General features: G+C 41.2%; 1 protein-coding gene across 1 annotated transcript in view; it reads left to right on the top strand.

Moving 5' to 3' along the window:
- Nucleotides 1–20,529, top strand: part of CASTOR1 (cytosolic arginine sensor for mTORC1 subunit 1) — a 55,167-nt gene that overhangs the window by 25,702 nt on the left and 8,936 nt on the right. Inside the window, exons 5-8 of the mRNA XM_089655466.1 lie at nucleotides 8,111–8,234; nucleotides 9,330–9,443; nucleotides 12,157–12,239; nucleotides 16,811–16,905. Of these exons, the coding sequence (XP_089511592.1) occupies nucleotides 8,111–8,234; nucleotides 9,330–9,443; nucleotides 12,157–12,239; nucleotides 16,811–16,905 (416 nt within the window). The remainder of the gene's footprint in view (nucleotides 1–8,110; nucleotides 8,235–9,329; nucleotides 9,444–12,156; nucleotides 12,240–16,810; nucleotides 16,906–20,529) is intronic.

Genomic DNA, 20,529 nt, shown 5'->3' with positions numbered 1-20,529 from the left:
ACCCTAGCAGTACAGTGTCACCATGGTGACACTGTACTACCTGTGGGGGGTGATGAATTTTTTTTTTTTTTTTTTTTTACACTGATTGCTTTTACACCCATAAAGGCTGTAAAAGCAACCATTTCTCCTTCTCTATGGCTGCTTTCTTGCCGCCATTGAGAACTACTGTGTGAGCTGTGATTGGTCACAGCTTGTCACATGGTACAAGGCTGTTGTGAATAGCCTTGTACCATGTGACCTCTGTGATCATTCACAGATTTCACACGTAGTAAGCAATGATCTCAGAAGTGACATCTTGCTTACTACTCTGCATGTGATCACTGATTGGCCAATCAGTTATCACATGATCGGTACCATGTACAGAGGTCCCGTCCGACGATCAGTGTTCCACTGTGTCGGGAGGACACAGTGGGCACCGGATCGTGGTGCTGCACGCTCCCAGGGAGCGCACACAATCGGGGCGGGGGAGGCCGTTTGTAAACGGCCACCCAACCCTGCACGGCCATCGTCTGGCCGTTTATATACAACAGCTGGACAGGAGGTGGTTAAATTATTTTTATTGAACCACTTAGTGTTACTAAATATGGTCTCCCACAGTACACAGAACATGGAAATGCAATTATTTTAGTAAGTGTAAACTGCTAAATGCCTTTTCTCATCAGCAGTTAGAGCAGTCTTGTGACTTCTATCAATGTCCAGCAGAGCACTGGTTAAAGCTTGTAGGAGTTTTAATTCTCTCACTGCCCTATGAGATTGCATGACCCCTGACCCTCTGTCTGGACAGTGCTGATTGGCTCTGTGCTGATCACATGCACTCTCCCATGAAAAAGAAAAAAACTCTCTGCACATACTCAGTTTGTGTATTGCTAGCGTGTCCCCGAGGCTTTCATCTATCAGGAGATGAAATGAGGAATGTGGTAGAAGGGAAGGATCAGAGAGGTCAGGATCAAACATCCTTTTTACACAATGCAGAGGATTAACCATTTAAGTTCCATAGTGAGTATAACAAGCATGCTTTACTGCATATACAGACTGATTTTACTGTTGTGGGTTTACTAACACTTTAAGCTCCAGAAGATTTTACCCCCTTCATGACTGGGGCATTTTTTGCTATTTGGCACTGTGCTACTTTAACTGGTAATTCTGCAATCATAACACATCGTACCCAAATGAAATTAATATAATTATTTTCACACAAATAGAGCTCTCTTTTGGGAATAATTGATCACCAATTTATTATTATTATTATTATTATATAATGAAAAGAGACTGAAAATTTTGAAGAAAAAAAAAGCTGTTTTTTTTACTTTCTGCTATAAAACATAACCAATAAAAAATAAAATTTCTTCATAAATTAGGACAAAATGTTTTCTGCTACATTGCTTTGTTAGAAAAAAAAAATATATATATATATTGATTGGTTTGTGTGAAAGTTGGTGTCTACAAACAATGGCATATATACTGGAATTTGCATTTATTTTTTTTATACTAGTAGTGGTGATGATCAGTGACTTGTAGTGGGACTGTGATAGAGCTGCAGGAAATCTGATACTGGGTGGGAACTGAATAACTGACATCTCCAGTAACACTAATACAGTGATCAATGGTAATACTGTCTCTCTACTAATTACACTGACTGGGAAGGGGGTTAACATCTAAGAGCAATCAAAGGTTTAACTGTGTGCCTAACAAGTATAATGTTTGTCATGTGTGCTGCTTTTACTAAAAGATGTGAAGAAAAAAGCAGCCACATCTCTGCTACGTGTACAGAGCCTTGTGTTATTAGTAAACATCGGGCTCTGTACTGTCGGTCACTAAACTGATCAGGTCCTGTACATAAATTATTGGCCATGACCTGTTGATCGACTTGTGCTTTGCTGAATGACTGCATAGATGGGGCAGAGCATGACCCCCCTACTCGGAAATGCTGGATTACGTACATATACGTTATCCAGCGCAGAGTGGCCACCCTCCCATGCAGTATATCCTATGGTGGTTTTCTCATGGTGATCCTATGGAGGTCTAAATGGGTTTATGAAAATCCTTGACTCACGTTTAATTAGTGAGTGCATTTTTCTTGCCTTTTTTTTTTCTTTTCAATAAAATACACCTAGCTGAAGGCACCGTCTTGTTTGCATTAAGATCTTAAAACCTTATCTCAAAGAAGCTGCATCCACTTCACCTAGTGTTCCCTACCACTCTCCTGGTCCTCTTATGTGCTCCATTAAATGACAGTTGATGTCTAGTCAGCGCAATAGCTTATTCATTTTCTTTGTTTCCATACCTTGTTTGGTTCTGCAAAGGGACAAAATGGTATTGAGGCCCAGGCCTCTGTCGGACTCCAATTTACTAAAAGAAGATTTTCCTTCATTGTCTGGTTGTGGTTCAGGCTGTGCTTTCAGGTGCTGCTTCTTTCAGGACAAACGGTCTGGATAAAAGCGCACAGATGTGTCCCAAAGGAAATAAGTGAATGGTATATGTCAACTATGATTGGTGGGGAAAAAACTCACTGCTGCCATGGTAAAAACACATCGGTTTGTGAGAGGTATGAACAGGAGCCAGGCGCTGTGTAGTTTTGTGATAAAAATAATACACCTTGTATGGAGGTGTGCCTTTAATAATTCATATGGTAAAAAAAAATAATAACCAGCCTGTGGCTTTAGGAAGCCAGGTTCCAAGATGGACGGCCCGTCCGCTCAGAGGGAAGCAGTGGAGTAGAATGCCTGTCAGTGCAGGGACCACGTGTACCCGACGTCCCAGCGTCCTGGATGAAGTCACCACGATGTGGAGAGACGGACGGGGGGAACTCTTGCTGGAGCCGCAGCTTTAGAAGGAAGAGGCCGGTTGCTGGGACAACATGTTTCGCGCGCATGCGCTTTGTCAAGCATGCGCGCGAAACATGTTGTCCCAGCAACCGGCCTCTTCCTTCTAAAGCTGCGGCTCCAGCAAGAGTTTCCCCCCGTCCGTCTCTCCACATCATAGTGACGTCATCCAGGACGCTGGGACGTCGGGTACACGTGGTCCCTGCACTGACAGGCATTCTACTCCACTGCTTCCCTCTGGGCGGACGGGCCGTCCATCTTGGAACCTGGCTTCCTAAAGCCCCAGGCTGGTTATTTATTATTTTTTTTTACCATATGAATTATTAAAGGCACACCTCCATACAAGGTGTATTATTTTTATCACAAAACTACACAGCGCCTGGCTCCTGTTCATACTTCTTTCAGGACAACTGATTCCTCTTTTGTCATCCTGAATGAACCCTCTAATCCTGAATGAACCATGTAAGGGTGCACTGGCCTCTTGTTCCAACTTCCAGGTAGCTCAGGCAGACTATCATCCAAGCTTATGGGCTCAGGGATAAGATTTCCCTCTTTTACTGTCGAGGCACAGTGTACTTAATCGGTAAGTGCTTCTTGGGCTTTTCAGTATCAAGCAGCTGATTTGTAAGGAGGTCACCTGTAGTTCTTTGAGGTCAGGCAGTCCCCAGTTCTCTGTTGTTTTCTTGGACCCATTTATGTTTTTTTGCTGTGTTGCCCCAACTGCCAATCCCCCCACCCGTCAGTTGGTCTGTTTTTGGACTTAAGGGTACAATCTTCCTGTATATCTTGATGGATGAGAACAAAATAGGAGTATCATAATTGTACAGTACAGAACACAAGCTTGATATTCATAGACCCTAGGTGATTGGACACTGGCAAAGCTTTTAAGGGTATGCCCCTTTGACATCCCCCCATAACCCTACCCCACTCTGTAAGCGCTCCATTTTTTGCTAGTGTTCTAAGGCAATCGCTCTCTTCATTATGAAGATATCACTCTTCGCTTAACTAATTTATTATTTTACTTTGGATATTTCAAATCTGCTCTTCAACACTCCACTGTCTTTGACTACAACAAAGAAGTACATCTGGATTGGCGCATCCTTGGTAAACACTTGGCAGTCTTACCTGGAGTCCACACCCATGGGGACAGCTCTGGATCCTGCTTGGCGCCCACCTCCACACTTAGTGCAACATGTGTAGTTAAACGCAGGATGCTATACAGGTCCAGGGACATGGTCCATCTCTAAGAACCCAGACCCTGAAGACCCCTTCGGAGGTATGCCCACCATGACAGGCAAAACTCGGACAAGGTCACCCTACATACTGAACCATTACTGTAGTCCCATAGCAAGTGTGAGACATAATATCTCTATTACTTGCCTTACACTAATTGTGCATATCCTGAAGAGTATTTTGTTTATATGTTAAAAACTAATGCTGTATAAGTGAATGTTTCCTTATGAGCTATTCAAACTTGGTGCTAAATTTTGCCACTCACAGCTTAATCTCAGGTGGATGACCAGGTGATGCATCACACCACAGTTTGCACAGTTTTATCACCTCTTATAAAGGCGCTTCCTCCTGTTCTTTTGTCATGAGGACTTGGCTACAGGTGTATAAAAATCATCTTATTACAAAGACCTCAACTGTCAAGTAGTCTGCGGCAGTATAGTTGCTAAATCTACAGTAGATTGTACAATAAGATTGCAACGTGTGTCGAGCTTTGAATGTGCTAACAAAGCATTTTAAAAAGGGTAGCATTCCAGTAACTGATTTCTTCTGGTTATAAAAGGAATACGTACTCGGTGGAGAGTTAGAATTGGTCAGTGTATTGTTTTTTTTGCAGGGCTTAGTTAATCGCTTACCGAATGCCCTATAGCAGAAATACTGCTACAGGGCGGCACGGGTGCGCAAAATCACGTGTGTGTATACATGATTTTGCATTTCCGGGTAGGGGGCTCACGCAAGCCCTACCCGTGCCACCATTCGCGGCCCCGGCTGTCAATCACCGGGTCCCGGCTGGTAATTACCCGCCAGCGCCCGGTGATTACCGAGCATCTCTGACGGGGAGGAAGACTGTTTTGTTTACTAACAGTCTTCCTCCCTGTCAGCTCAGGCACAGTGCTCTGGATGGCTGGACAGCCATCCAGAGCAGTGTGCTTACAGTGAAGCATCCCCCCCCTCATGTGACACCAAGTCAATTCCCCTCCAGTGTCAGGATGTCTGCCACAGTCCCGCTAAAAGTCGCTGATCGCTGCGATTACGAGTAAGTAAAAAAAAAAAAAATCCCAGTATCCATACCGCCATTTGTAAACGCTATAACTTTCAAGTAAACCAATTAATTTACACATATTGGGATTTTTTTTAGCTAAGAAATTTCGCAGAATACATTTTGGCGAAAAATTTGACAATTTGATTTTTTTTAAAAATTTTTACTGGACATGTTTAACCATTTCAATACCTGGCAATTTTACCCCCTTCCTGCCCAGGCCATTTTTCACGTTTCCGTGCTCTCACACTTTGACAATTGCGCAGTCATACAACCTTGTACCCAAACTAAAATTTTATCATTTTCTTCACACAACTAGAGCTTTCTTTTGGTGGTATTTAATCACCGCTGGGGTTTTTATTTTTTGCTAAATTACCAAAAAAAGACCAAAAATTTTGAAAAAAAAACACGTTTTTCTTTGTTTCTGTTATAAAAGTTTACAAATAAATAATTGTTCTTCATAAATTTAGGCCGAGATGTATTCTGCTACATGTCTTTGGTGAAAATAACCCAAATTAGGATGTATTATTTAGTTTGTAGGAAAGTTATAGAGTTCACAAACTATGGTATATATCTGAATATTGATCAATCCTGAAGAATTGACAGCCAATCACATTCTTGAGGTCCAAGAATGTCAGAGTAGTACAGATATCCCCAAATGACCCCTTTTTGCAGAGTAGACAGTCCGACGTACTTCATAAGAGGAATGGTGAGTTTTTTGAAGTTGTATTTTTTTGTCATAATTTTTCGGAAAATTAAAAAATTAAAAAAATTATTTTCACTTTTTTTTTTTTTTACATACTGTCACCAGTGCAGTACAGCGTCATCATATAACTGGCATGGCGGTGAACAGGGACACTGACTAGTGACAGTATGAAAAAAAAATAAAAAATATAGACATAGATATATAGATTTTTTTTTTTTTTTGTGCTTAGCTGTCATTTGGCCACAGCTAATCACATGACATGTGCATGTGACCTGCTGTGACCATTCACAGCTAGGCACTAGTATACAATGGATGGCATGAATTAAGCCATCCATTGTATACAACTTTCATGTGACCTGCTGTGATTGGTCACAGCAGGTCACATGGTACCGGCAGCGGGGCCGGTACTCAGATCTGTCATCGGCCGTGTCCGAGGTACACGGCCGGTGACAGATCGCGCCGCTGTGCGGCTCTTCAACCGCACGAACTGTGCATGTGCGGGAGGACGCCAAATGGCGTACACCCCAGAAAGCTAAACCATTTTTGCGGCCGCCAAACGGCTATAGGCCGGGCGGCTAATGGTTAATAGCAAAAAGTCCAAAATATTGTGTTTTTCTCAAAATTTGTCTTTTTAAAAGCACACAGGCGATCAAATACCACTGAAAGAAAGCTCAATTCATGGGACAAAAATTTTATCTGGGTGCAGCGTTGCATGACCACGCAATTGTCAGTTAAAGTAATGCAGCGCCGTAATGCAAAAAATGGCCTGGTCAGGAAGGGGGGTAAATCCTCAGGAGAATAAGTGGTTAATGTCCAACTCCAGTGAAAACCTTTTCCTTTCATTTAAAAAAACAAGAGAAAACTACTGTCACGTTTTTAATCATGGTCTGTATCGCCATTGGAGAGGTTTCCCTTTGCTTTTTGTTGATAGGTTAATACAAAATCTCTTGAGTGGGGACAAAAACTGCAAGAAAACACTTTTGCCCCAGTGACTGTTCCCCTCACTTCTTGAGTTAGCAGAAAGTAAGATAAATTGCCCCAAAGGCATCACATATAACTATAAAAACTTGTATTTACTTTGCCCAAGTCTATCCAAAACTAAAAAGAAAAAAACACATGCTTGGTTTTGCCTAAAGCAGAACTCCTGGCACAAAAGTAGTCTCAAATTCATAGAATGCCATGTGTTCTGTGAATGGCCAAGGGGGATTGGGGAGCCAGCTAAACACTAGTACTTTCATCATTGAGGCCTACAATTTTCAGATCAGCAGGAGCTGCACAATCAAAGTATAGATTTGATAGGAAAGAGCAGCACAGAGAAGTGACTGACAGCTCGGTGTAGAGCCGGCAGGGAACAGCTACAACGTTGGATGGATACTGCAGCCATCTAAGCAAGTATTATTTATTTATTTCAGGTACTTATATAGCGCCGTCAATTTATGCAGCGCTTTTACATATATATTGTACATTCATATCAGTCCCTAACCCTCAATGGGCTTACAATCTAAAGTCCCTAACTTACATTCATACACATACTAGGGCCAATTTAGACAGGAACCAATTCACCTGCTAGAATGTCTTTGGAGTGTGGGAGGAAACCGGAGTATCCGGAGGAAGCCCACGCAGGCACAGGGAGAATATGCAAACTCCAGGCAGGTGGTGCTGTGGCTGGGATTTGAACCAACAAACTTAGTACTGCCAGGCAGAAGTGCTAACCATTTAGCCATTGTGCTGCCCCAACTATAAATATTTTTTTTTTTCAGTTGGGCCTCTAAAGGTATATAGTTCTTCCATCATGTAGTCAAGGAAGCAGAGTTGAAGCTTTTCAACAAATGTCTCAAATAACAATGTTTTATGTACTGGAAAAAAGAATGCTTTGACATGTGCCGTTGTTGTCTAGCAACATAACATAATAAAACGTTTTTTTTACAACCTGAAAAAGTGTAAATGATTTTTTTGTTTTTTTAGATGCTGTGCTCCTAATATATAAGCCGCACTGAAGCCAATCAAACACAAGAGGGCAGTATACTAGTATCTTTTAGCCTTGGACATGGTATTCATGGCATATGCATAACAGTATTTACATATGAACAGCTGGTGCACATTACTTTTTCCTAAAAATTCTGGGGAAATTGTTCATTTAGTTTCTCAAAAGGCTGCTTTCGTAATATTTGTGAAACTCGATATAGTAATGGACTTCATCGGGACACAATATGGCTAATTTGGCACAGCATGTGCATATAGCGATGAGGCTTTTATAGGCTGTGTGGATTTTCCTGGCTCTGCTGTGACTGATATGTTGTTTTTACTTTCTAGCGTGTGATCTTACAGTGCATCCTGTGCAAAGTCCAGAGAATAAGTTCTGTGTCCTCACCCTGGATCGTGACACCCTGCCATCCATCTCCACCATTCTCTTAGATGTCCTTTTCTACTCTCATATGTGGGTGAACAGTGACACTTCTGCTTTTCTAAATGAAGAAGCAGTGATCCTAAAATGATATATAAAGAACATGCAAATACAAGATACTTGTGAAGAATCTTTGTGGCTTTCAGGCTAATACGCTTTACACTGCCATTAGCTGCTTTTGTGAGTGGTAAATAAATGGACCGGATTTGTTTATTAAAGAGGTATTAAGGCCAAAATCAAAAATTTAGTATATTGCAGTTTACAAATTGGATGCAGTGACTGCATCATTTTTTTTTTTTGGCTTCCATCCCTCTTGTTTTCACCTGGTGATCTGGCCGGTAATGCCTATTACAGAGTTCAAATATCTGATGATTCTAACTAGCTAACATTCAGCCCGTGTGTGTGTGTGTGTGTGTGTGTGTGTGTGTGTACACAACAGCCTGTCTGACAAAAGCCAGCCAAATGTCCAGTTTTTTTTTTTTTCCCCCATTCAGCCCAGTGGGCTGAATGGGAATAAAACTCGGTATGTACAACTTCTAATACTTACAATGTACTAACAAGTAGCAGAATGGATATATTCTGAGCTTGTTACACATTTGTCTTTTCAAATGATGCTCCTTAAACAGAAAATAACCCTTCAAAAAGCATGCTGAATTTGGCTTCAGTTATCTTTAATGCAGATGTGTAGAACTGATTTACTTTCAGCTAATATGGGACAGAATAAAAACTAGTATCTAAATCAAAATGCCATCCATCTTTTCCTGCTATACAATAAATGCTGTAGCACATGACTTTGTTGTTAACAGAGAACATTTATGTATATAAACATGTCAATTAGTGGGTTTTTCTTTTGTACTAATCCACCCTTTTAATTTATTTCTCCCATATGTTCATGTGGTCAGACATGCCTTACATATGTGATCAAATTTTGTTTGCTGCTGACACCTTGTTATCTATGAAAGGAAACTCAAATGAAAGTTGAGCATGGCAGGAAGTCATTGGGGCTTATTAGATTAATTAGGAGTGAGAACAGGTTCTTCTACTGTGGCAAATTTCTTGTATAGGTCCTTGTTGTTTTTATAACATTATAATAGATGCGGTATTCCTCTGCTTATGTTTCGTTTCCAGATCTTGGCATGATTCTCCTGTAACTACACATGACACAGAGTCTTTTCATTTTTTTGCCTTCTCCTTGATAGATGGATATATATCCATTGTTATGGATACAGAGACAAAGAAGAAGTATGTATGAATTACTGTATTATTTAGGATTGTGCTGTACATTTTGTAAAAATGTAGACTTTTTTTTTTTTTCTTTTCAATATGCTTCAGTATTATCTACAGTGTTGCTGTAAAAAATGATTGATCGGGTTAATACATAAGACTGCAAAAAGCAAGCATGCACATTTATAATGTGACCCTCTAAGCAAGTTGCAGCTGCCTATTATCTTCTGTTGCTTCTCTGGTGCCCCTCTCCTGGCAGAGCAGTGTAACTACAGGCAGGATGCTGCCTGCACAATGTACTCTATTGGATGTTCTGCATTCTTTAGAGTAGGTTTTTTCCATCCTGCACAGGCAGGCATGCAATGTCTTTTTCAAGGGCACCCAGTGTAATTGACATCTCACTAGGCTGTCAGTTACAAAGCCTGGCCTGCCATTCTGTGCTCATCAATCCCCCGGATGTCACTGATGTTAAGGTGTACTGCACACTGAAAAGCCTTCTCACCTACCCTCCTCTTCCACCTAGTGGTACTGCCAGCTGAAGCAGTTATGCATATAAAACCCCTGCGTTTCTGATGCAGGATTTGGGTATAATCCTGAGGTCTGATGGAGCAAGCATTGGGGCTGATCTAAGGTCTAAATGGCCAGTGTATGTGATGCTCCCTCTCCCAGGCCAGTAGTAAGATGCAGCAGGGGGGGGGGGGGGGGGGAGCCTGAACAGTCTTAAAGAAAACAGAAAATGCTTGCAATATCTGGAAGTACCTTCAATAAAATGAAGCTGCTATTGTAGAAATCACAAGTACACTTTGAAGAATGCCATCATGCAAAGCTGGGGTATGCACAACCCCATTGCTAGCAATGTGTCGTCATACAGTATCTCACAGAAGTGAGTACGCCCCTCACACTTTTGTAAATACTTTATTATATCTTTTCATGTGACAACACTGAAGAAATGACACTTTGCTACAATGTAAAGTAGTGAGTGTAAAGCTTGTATAACAGGGTAAATTTCCTGTCCCCTCAAAATAACTCAACACACAGCTCTCACTGTCTCATACTGGTCACTGGAAGTTTAACATGGCACCTCATCGCAAAGAACTGAGGATCTGAAAAAAAGAATTGTTGCTCTACATAAAGATGGTCTAGGCTATAAGAAGATTTGCAAGACCCTGAAACTGAGCTGCAGCATGGTGGCCAAGACCATACGGCTGTTTTAACAGGACAGGTTCCACTCAGAACAGTCCTCCCCATGGTTGACCAAAGAAGTTGAGTGCACATGCTCAGCATCTTATCCAGAGGTTGTCATTGGGAATAGATGTATAGGTGCTGCAAGCATTGCTGCAGAGGTTGAAGGAGTGGGGGGGGGATAGCCTTTCAGTGCTCAGACCATATGCCGCACACTGCATCAAATTGGTCTGCATGGCTGTTGTCCCAGAAGGAAGCCTCTTCTGAAGATGGTGCACAAGAAAGCCCACAAACAGTTTGCTGAAGACAAGCAGACTAAGGACATGGATTACTGGAACCATGTCCTGTGGTCTGATGAGACCAAGTTAAACTTATTTGGCTCAGATGGTGTCAAGCGTGTGTGGCGGCAACCAGGTGAGGATTACAAAGACAAGTGTGTCTTGCCTACAGTCAAGCATGGTGGTGGGAGTGTCTTGGCCTGGGGCTGCATGAGTGCTGCCGTCACTGGGGAGCTACAGTTCATTGAGGGAACCATGAATGCCAACATCTACTGTGACATACTGAAGCAGAACATGGTCCCCTCCCTTCGGAGACTGGGCCGCAGGGCAGTATTCCAACATAACGACCCCAAACACCTCCAAGACGACCACTGCCTTGCTAAAGAACCTTGAGGGTAGAGGTGATTGACTGGCCAAGCATAACTCCAGACCTAAACCCTATTGAGCATCTGTGGGGCATCCTCATGGATGAGTGGAAGAGGACTCCAGTGGCAACCTGCGAAGCTCTGGTGAACTCCATGCCCAAAAGGGTTAAGGCAGTGCTGGAAAATAATGATGGCCACACAAAATATTGACACTTTGGGCCCAGTTTGGACATTTTCACTTAGGGGTGTACTCACTTTTGTTGCCAGCGGTTTAGACATTAATGGCTGTGTGTTGAGTTATGTTATTTTAAGGGGACAGCAAATTTACACTGTTATACAAGCTGTACACTCACTACTTTACGTTGTAGCAAAGTGTAATTTCTTCAGTGTTGTCACATGAAAAGATAGAATAAAATATTTACAAAAGTGTGAGGGGTGTGCTCACTTCTGTGAGATACTGTATATATTAATCCTGCAAACTGGCCCTAAATTGTAAAAATGACAAGTTAAATTATTGTCCTATAGCGGCTGTCTAAATAAATATTGCATGCATTATTTGGCATTGTTTTTAAGAATACTTATGCTTTTTTTTTTAGAAGATAAGTTGGGAATATTAATGTTGGATTATGATTTCCATTAAGAATATTACATATAATAAGATTTCATAATTTCTGCATTCTGTCCAGGAAGTTTTTTGTGATACAACATTTGTATAGATCTGAAAGATAACCATATTGCTTTAATTGTAGTTAAGTGTCAGGATGTTTGCTGCATGCATAATTTGTGCGTCCCATCTGTGTGAAAGGGTCAGAAGGTCAGAGAGTTGAAACTTGATCTTAGGGAGAATTGGGTTGAAAGGATGTAAGTAACATTTCTGACGTCTGTATCTTTGGCAACTTCCCTTAGGTTCCCCTCTGACTTACTTTTAACAAGTTCCTCTGGAGAGCTATGGCGCATGGTGAGAATTGGTGGGCAGCCTTTGGGTTTTGGTGAGTTTTTTGTTTTCATTGCTGTTTACAGTAACACATGCACATAAAGAGAAGGGTGCAGAGGAAACGTTTATAAAACCTGAATGAGAACCAAAATATGAATCATACCATTCAAGTAACTTCAGCCATTCTCCGAATATATTTAAGGGTCTTTGCACACAGACATATTTAAAGCCTTACTCAAGGGTTTATTTACCTTTTTTAAATAGTTTGTTTGGACCAAGGTGGTCCAAACAAACTATTTCCGTCACTAATACGTATGCCTGCTGTCAGTGCTGTATGAAATGTATGTAACCTTAGAAGAACAATAAAAATATAAAAGTGCAGCGCTAAGAAAAATTATATGGTCATACGTCAAGTCTATGAATTAGCAGCAGATAATCATAAATAAATGGTGACCAGTATCTTTAAAATGAAGGTGACAGTCTGTGCAGTAATAGATATTCCTTTTTAAATCGGTGGTGTTCCAAGTAATATAGAGAGACATTACGCATCTGGTGAGTGCATAATGTAAGTACGCATTATGTAAACCAGCAGAAACCTCCTTTAAAGGTCTGGTGTAGAGAAAATCCTCCCTCTGAGTGGGTAATATGATCAGGAACGCACAGAGATAATCCTCCCTCTGAATGGGTAGCGGGATGGAGACCTCCTGTCCCACTTCTGGAACAAAATTGAGTCAGGCTGAGTACTGTTTAGCCATTCACAAGAAGCTATGTATTTTGTGAATGAATGTGTATATATAAAAGAAAGCGACACTAAAAAGTGTCCTATCTATAAATCAGCCACCAGCACCATATATAGGATACACTATATCAACCAAATTATTAAACCAGGTTGTGCAGCACTAGATATATAAAAATGCATGAAATACCATACATAAAAATACATAAGTGACATAAATAAAACTAAATGGAAGTCCTAATTTCAAAATTTCTGTCAATAACTTCCACCAATGCATAAAAGTGACAGGTAGAGAAGTGATCCTCTACACCAATTCATTGTAGTCAGAATATAAACCACCACGTGTTTCACCAACCACTCACAGGCTTACCAGAAATATTGTGACCCTCATAAGAGAAGTCAACAGTTTTGTATTGGATTTACACTATTGGAGCCTTCCTCCTTTTTGTACATGTGGGGTTTCATGCCTGTCCGCATATATGGAAGATTAATAGGAGGATATCTGGTGGCGATCGGCTGGCGATTGGTGGATTGATATACAAACGCTGTTGTTGACTTCTCTTATGAGGATCACAGTATTTCTGGTAAGCCTCTGAGTGGCTGGTGAAACACACACGGGGGTTTACATTCTGACTATATTGAATCGGTGAAGAGGATCGCTTGTCACTTTTATGCACTTGGTGAAAGTTATTCACAAAAATTTTGAAATTTGGTCCTCCATTTAGTTTTATTTGTCACTTATGTATTTTTTTTATGCAATGGCATTTCATGCATTTTTATGTCTAGTGCTGCACAACTTGGTTTAATAATTTTCTGAATGAATACAAGGCTTTCTGTGATTGGATAAAGTGGTGAGATGGACAAATGTCTTCACTATCTTTGCCTCATCAAATCAGAGGAAACTTTCTATTCATTCATAAAATTCAAGGTTTACTGTGAATGGCTGAATAGTATTCAGCCGGGCTTGATTTTGTTCTGGGAGAAGGATGGGAAGTTCCCATCCCGCTGCTGGAACATGGCACTGTATACTGTATGTACAGTCAGGTCCATAAATATTGGGACATTGACACAATTCTAACATTTTGGCTCTATACACCACCACAATGGATTTGAAATGAAACGAACAAGGTGTGCTTTAACTGCAGACTGTCAGCTTTAATTTGAGGCTATTTACATCCAAATCAGGTGAACGGTGTAGGAATTACAACAGTTTGCATATGTGCCTCCCACTTGTTAAGGGACCAAAAGTAATGGGACAGAATAATAATCATAAATCAAACTTTCACTTTTTAATACTTGGTTGCAAATCCTTTGCAGTCAATTACAGCCTGAAGTCTGGAACGCATAGACATCACCAGACGCTGGGTTTCATCCCTGGTGATGCTCTGCCAGGCCTCTACTGCAACTGTCTTCAGTTCCTGCTTGTTCTTGGGGCATTTTCCCTTCCGTTTTGTCTTTAGCAAGTGAAATGCATGCTCAATCGGATTCAGGTCAGGTGATTGATTTGGCCACTGCATAACATTCCACTTTCCCTTAAAAAAAACTCTTTGGTTGCTTTTGCAGTATGCTTTGGGTCATTGTCCATCTGCACTGTGAAGCGACGTCCAATGAGTTCTGAAGCATTTGGCTGAATATGAGCAGATAATATTGTCCAAAACACTTCAGAATTCATCCTGCTGCTTTTGTCAGCAGTCACATCATCAATAAATACAAGAGAACCAGTTCCATTGGTAGCCATACATGCCCACGCCATGACACTACCACCACCATGCTTCACTGATGAGGTGGTATGCTTAGGATCATGAGCAGTTCCTTTCCTTCTCCATACTCTTCTCTTCCCATCACTCTGGTACAAGTTGATCTTGGTCTCATCTGTCCATAGGATGTTGTTCCAGAACTGTGAAGGCTTTTTTAGATGTCGTTTGGCAAACTCTAATCTGGCCTTCCTGTTTTTGAGGCTCACCAATGGTTTACATCTTGTGGTGAACCCTCTGTATTCACTCTGGTGAAGTCTTCTCTTGATTGTTGACTTTGACACACATACACCTACCTCCTGGAGAGTGTTCTTGATCTGGCCAACTGTTATGAAGGGTGTTTTCTTCACCAGAGAAAGAATTCTTCGGTCGTCCACCGCAGTTTTTTTCCGTGGTCTTCCGGGTCTTTTGGTGTTGTTGAGCTCACCGGTGCGTTCCTTCTTTTTAAGAATGTTCCAAACAGTTGTTTTGGCCATGCCTAATGTTTTTGCTATCCCTCTGATGGGTTTGTTTTGTTTTTTCAGCCTAATGATGGCTTGCTTCACTGATAGTGACAGCAACAGATTCCAAATGCAAATAGCACACTTGAAATGAACTCTGGACCTTTTATCTGCTTATTGTAATTGGGATAATGAGGGAATAACACACACCTGGCCATGGAACAGCTGAGAAGCCGATTGTCCCATTACTTTTGATCCTTAACAAGTGGGAGGCACATATGCAAACTGTTGTAATTCCTACACCATTCACCTGATTTGGATATAAATACCCTCAAATTAAAGCTGACAGTCTGCAGTTAAAGCACATCTTGTTCGTTTCATTTCAAATCCATTGTGGTGGTGTATAGAGCCAAAAATGTTAGAATTGTGTCAATGTTCCAATATTTATGGACCTGACTGTAGCTGATTCCACAAACAATTAATACAACGCTGACACATGTATTAGTGAAGGCCAATCAAGTTCCTCTACCCCAAACCCACTCTTCCATGTCTTTATGGACCTTGCTTTGTGCACTGGTGCGCATTCATGTTGGAACAGAAACTGTTCCCACAAAGTTGGGTGCATGAAATTGTCCAAAATGTCTTGGTATGCTGATGCCTTAAGAGTTCCCTTCACTGGAACTAAGGGGCCAAACCCAACCCCTGAAAAACAACCCCACACCATAATTCCCCCTTCACCAAACGTTACACTTGGCACATGCAGTAAGGCAAGTACTGTTTTCCTGGCAACCGCCAAACCCAGACACATCCAATGGGTTGTCAGACGGAAGAGTATGATTCATCACTCCAGAGAACATGTCTCCACTGCTCTAGAGTCCACTGGAGGCGTGCTTTACACCACTGTGTCCGATGCTTTGCATTGCAATTGGTGATGTAAGGCTTGGATGCAGCTGCTCGGCCATGGAAACCCATTCCATGAAGCTCTCCATGTACTATTGTGCTAATCTAAAGGCGACGCTAAGTTTGGAGGTCTTTAGCTATTGACTCTGCAGACAGTTGGTGACTTCTGCTCACTGTGCGCTTAAGCGTGCACTGACCCCGCTCTGTCATTTTACGAGGCCTACCGCTTTGTGGCTGCTGTTCCCAGTTGCTTGCACTTTATAATACCACTAACAGTTGACCGTGGAATATTTATTAGCAAGGAAATTTCACGGATGGGCTTATTGCCCATAGGTGGCAACCTATCATGGTACCACGCTTGAATTCACTGAGCTACTGAGAGCGACCCATTCTTTCACAAATGTTTGTAGAAGCAGTCTGCATGGCTAGGTTCTTGATTTTATACACCTGTGGCCATGGAGGTGATTGAAACACCTGAATCCAGTGATTTAGAGGAGTGTCCCAATACTTTTGGCAGTATAGTGTGGGTGTGTAATTATTATAATAATGTTATAATCTCTTTTTCATATAAAGTACCATTTGGTTGTGATCATTACACGTATGTTAGCAAACTGCTCTAGCCTGCAGATGACACTTTGTCTTTCTCTCTGCACAGAAATAATGCATTTTCAAATTAATAATTTTTCATGTGTAAATTAATCTGTACTAAATATCTTATAAAATGTGACTGCCAGTTTTCAGGTACTGTTCTCTGTCTACTTATATTGTGCTTTATCCTCCTTTTTTTTTTCTTCAGATGAATGTGGAATAGTGGCACAGATAGCTGAGCCTTTAGCTGCTGCAGACATATCTGCTTACTATATCAGCACCTTTAATTTTGACCATGCCTTGGTAAGTGGACAGCATCATCATTTCTGACAGTTTCTGGTTTAAAGATGATGAATAACTGAGATCACTGAGCTCCATGACAAAACATGCAAATACACAAAGTTTTATGTTGTAAAATTTAAGGCCATTGTTAAAGAGCATGCTGCTTTCATGTTTCTGCAATGCTGTAGTCTTATCTTTTTTTTTTTTTTTTTCTTCACCCTCTCCCTGATGTGCTATCTTGTTATTCCTCCCCCCCCCCCCAAAGAATAATGGTCAGTGTTCACAACCATTGGCTAAGAGATCGGATGCAGATCAGCTGCTGGTTTTCCAGCATGCTCATTTGACAGAGGCCATTCATGAAATCCGCTTCTGTCAAACAAGGAGCTTGTACACATGGGCCTATTGTCGACCGGTATCTACTGTAGCTGCTGATTTCTGCCAATTTTTGGCCCATGTGTTTGGGGCTTTAGAAGTGTGTAAAATTCTTGTAACAGCTTATGGAGCTGGTTAGAAAATTTAGAAAAGGGGATTTGATGAACTGCAGGTACGATGGGCAGCTTACTTATCTTTCCTATTTGCCTATCAACCCCATGCATTGTAAGACATAGGGGAACATGTTATGTCTACATGAACACACTTGCTGGCTGCTGTCATGCAGATGTGTTGGGGCTCATACTTTCAGGCAAACACGAGCCATATTATGTTTACAGTTTCTGGAAGACGACGCTTTACTCCTATGAAGTACATTTGCTGAAAACATAGGGCTTTGGCTGTTGTGTGGCACAATCGGAACATTAGATCATTGCACAACTTTAAATAGATGAGTAGACCACGTGGACATCATTTCTAATTTACTTATAAATTCATAGAAACTAGCAAAGGCAAAACCAATGCACAACTTGTAGGCTTGGGTTCCTGTTGGTTAACCTCAGTGATGATCCAAGCCTTTAGCATTGGTAATACATTTTACCACGGGAGTTTTTTTTTAAAGGTTTCTGAGTCGAAACAACACAGGTGTCTTGTTTCCCAGTTTAATTTCATAAAAAGCCCAGGTTTACATGACTAGCTTTTCTGTTTAGGGGGTTTCCATAAACTAAAGATTTTTTCCTAAGCTTTGGTATACATGAATGACCAAGGTTTTTTTTTTTTTTTTTTCCTTTGTCAATGGCATTTCCCTGGTACTAACTGTGTGTGTCGGTGCATCTGTTAGTTCCTGCAGTTGAGGGGAGTAGTTCATTGATGAATGTACTGTATGTGTTTGTAGTATCAGAGGTAGTAGTTCTGGTTTCTCTGTATTTCTGTTTCTCTGTATCTTTACCATTTATAGTTTTTGGAAATTTTAGTACTTGCATAAAATATTGCATTGCAAATATACTGCCTGCAAATAGACTTTTTCTTGTACTTTGATGCAAACAGGAGGTAATTGACTGTCGCCTACAGGGGATTGGACACTGGATGACAAAAAAAAACTGTAGGCCAGCCCAGGATAACTCCACCTTCTGTCAACCTGCCTCCAGTGTGGTGTTGTGTTTTTTTGTTTTTTTTGTTTTTTTTTATGGAGGATGGCAGTCTTTTCTTCAGCTCTTCTGAGAAAAGTCTTACCGTTTTCTTGCTAGTATCTTTTTCTTTTCAATCAAGATACTTTGCTACAATGGCAGTTATCTGTATCAGCCGTTCTTTTGCCTAGCCTTGGGAGTGCTGTAACCAGACCCTGCTGGGCTAGATATTTGTGGGGCTAGCCTGACCTCTGAGAACTGGTTTCCACAGTACATGCTCCTAAACGCCTTTTTAGGTCCAGAATAGTTTGGCATTGCCCCTTTCCTCATCTCTTTCTTTGAAGACTTACTCTGTGAGCAGGCTTATCAGACTGAACATCAGGGGCTACCTCATTGTTGCACCTCTGGGGATCATTGAATTTCCAACTCCAATTTTTACAAAGCGCCAGCTCTGATCTTGGGTCTGCTTCCCGCTTGCAGTGACATGGTACATTGATAATGATCCAAATTTCTCCTTTACTTGTAATTGGAATTACCTGATCATCATTTTTTTGATCTTACCCTTACAGTTGATTTTTGGGGCATATCCATTAGTCCTCTTTTTGTAAACCTACTGCTGAGAGCCATTAGTTGCTTTCCAGGTCATACAATTAAAGCTATTCCTAGAGGGGACTTTGTAAGGATGCTTTGAAATTGCTGTTCTATTGAATCATTTGAAAGGGAGGCAGATACTATGACCTCTTGTTTGAAAGCAAGAAGGTATCCCAGCTAGTTGATAAGAAAGAGACAGGCCATGTCAAGAGATAGGAATGAGTCAATAAAGCCGAAGATTGTAAAAAATTAAACAAAATATGACAGGCACACTGACTTTCATTACCATGTATTCTAAACAATATAATGAGCTGCACAAGTATTACCAATAAAAATGTTCCCATTTTATTACTGAACCCACAATTTTATGAGAGGCTGTATTTGTTAGTCATAGGGCTCTCAACATTGGGATCCATCTTGTCACTTTCTTTAATCACTTATTTGAATAAAAGAACAAAAGTGGGAACTGGCTGTCGACCAAGAGCTCCTAAAAATGTGACTTATCTACTTGTAGGTTTTGTCAATGTCACAGGAGAACCAAGAACATCCTGTGTGTTGCCATCTTAATTTGTACGTAACAGGAAACCGGTTTGTTTTTCATAAGACAATGCTGCTTCATTCAGGTGATTGGATACTGGCAAAAGATCTTTCACTTCGAGACAGCAATAAAACTGGAGCCTCATGGAGTGGCTGGGGTTATATGGGTACACTCCAGTGTGCCAGTGATTTTCTTGATGACTTTGTCAAGAGATTCCTCAAAGTTGATTACCATCAAAAGGCATGTGTAGAAGACATTTCCTAAAAGCATGTTCATGGGCCAAAGCTTTTAGCCATAAAATCCTGTGTCTGTGCACAGAGATGAGAGATTCTTTAGAGCTGTCAAATTACATTCTCAAGAGCATTAACACAAAACAATAGGGCTGCAGGCATAGCTGTAATTGTTCTGAGAGTAGACAGGTTCATAATTTCTGTTCAGGCTTCTCAAATATTTAGTCTGGCAAATAGACATAGCAGCAACTGGTGAATGCAGGGCTCAACCTGCAAGAGCAAATAATGCCTTTTAAGTGTACCTCGAAACCCCCTTCAATGGCAAACCATGAACATTCAAGAAATGTATTATTCTACAACCAGAATTCCACAAAAATTGAGATACTGTGTAAAATCTACATAAAAACAGAATACAATGAGTTGCAAATCTCATTAAGCAATATGTAATTGAAATTTCGTAGACAGGAGCAGGGCCCTGTGGAGGAAAATGACGCCTCCCCGGCCTCGGACTCTGACCGCTGACACGGAGATCTTGAGGCAATATCCTCGTGTCAGGCGACATTAACAACGAAAATAGAGAAGCTGAAGTTGGATATATCTCTCATACGCCAAGACATGCACAAGCTCCATGACCGAGTCACTGAGACTGAGGCCTGTATCAGTCAAGTGGAGGACACTACACCCTTTATGGCACACCTCTGAGGCCATGCAGTGGCAGTTGCAACAGCTCGCTCAGAAACAGGATGACCTGGAGAACCGGTCTCGACAATGTAACCTCCGCTTTGTTGGC

The sequence above is a fragment of the Staurois parvus genome, unplaced genomic scaffold (assembly GCF_062004578.1).
Source record: "Staurois parvus isolate SC_StPar_1 unplaced genomic scaffold, SC_StPar_1.0 ptg000840l, whole genome shotgun sequence".
NCBI lineage: Eukaryota > Metazoa > Chordata > Amphibia > Anura > Ranidae > Staurois > Staurois parvus.
The sequence above is the reverse complement of the archived record's forward strand: the minus strand, read 5'-3'. Positions and strand labels throughout refer to the sequence as shown.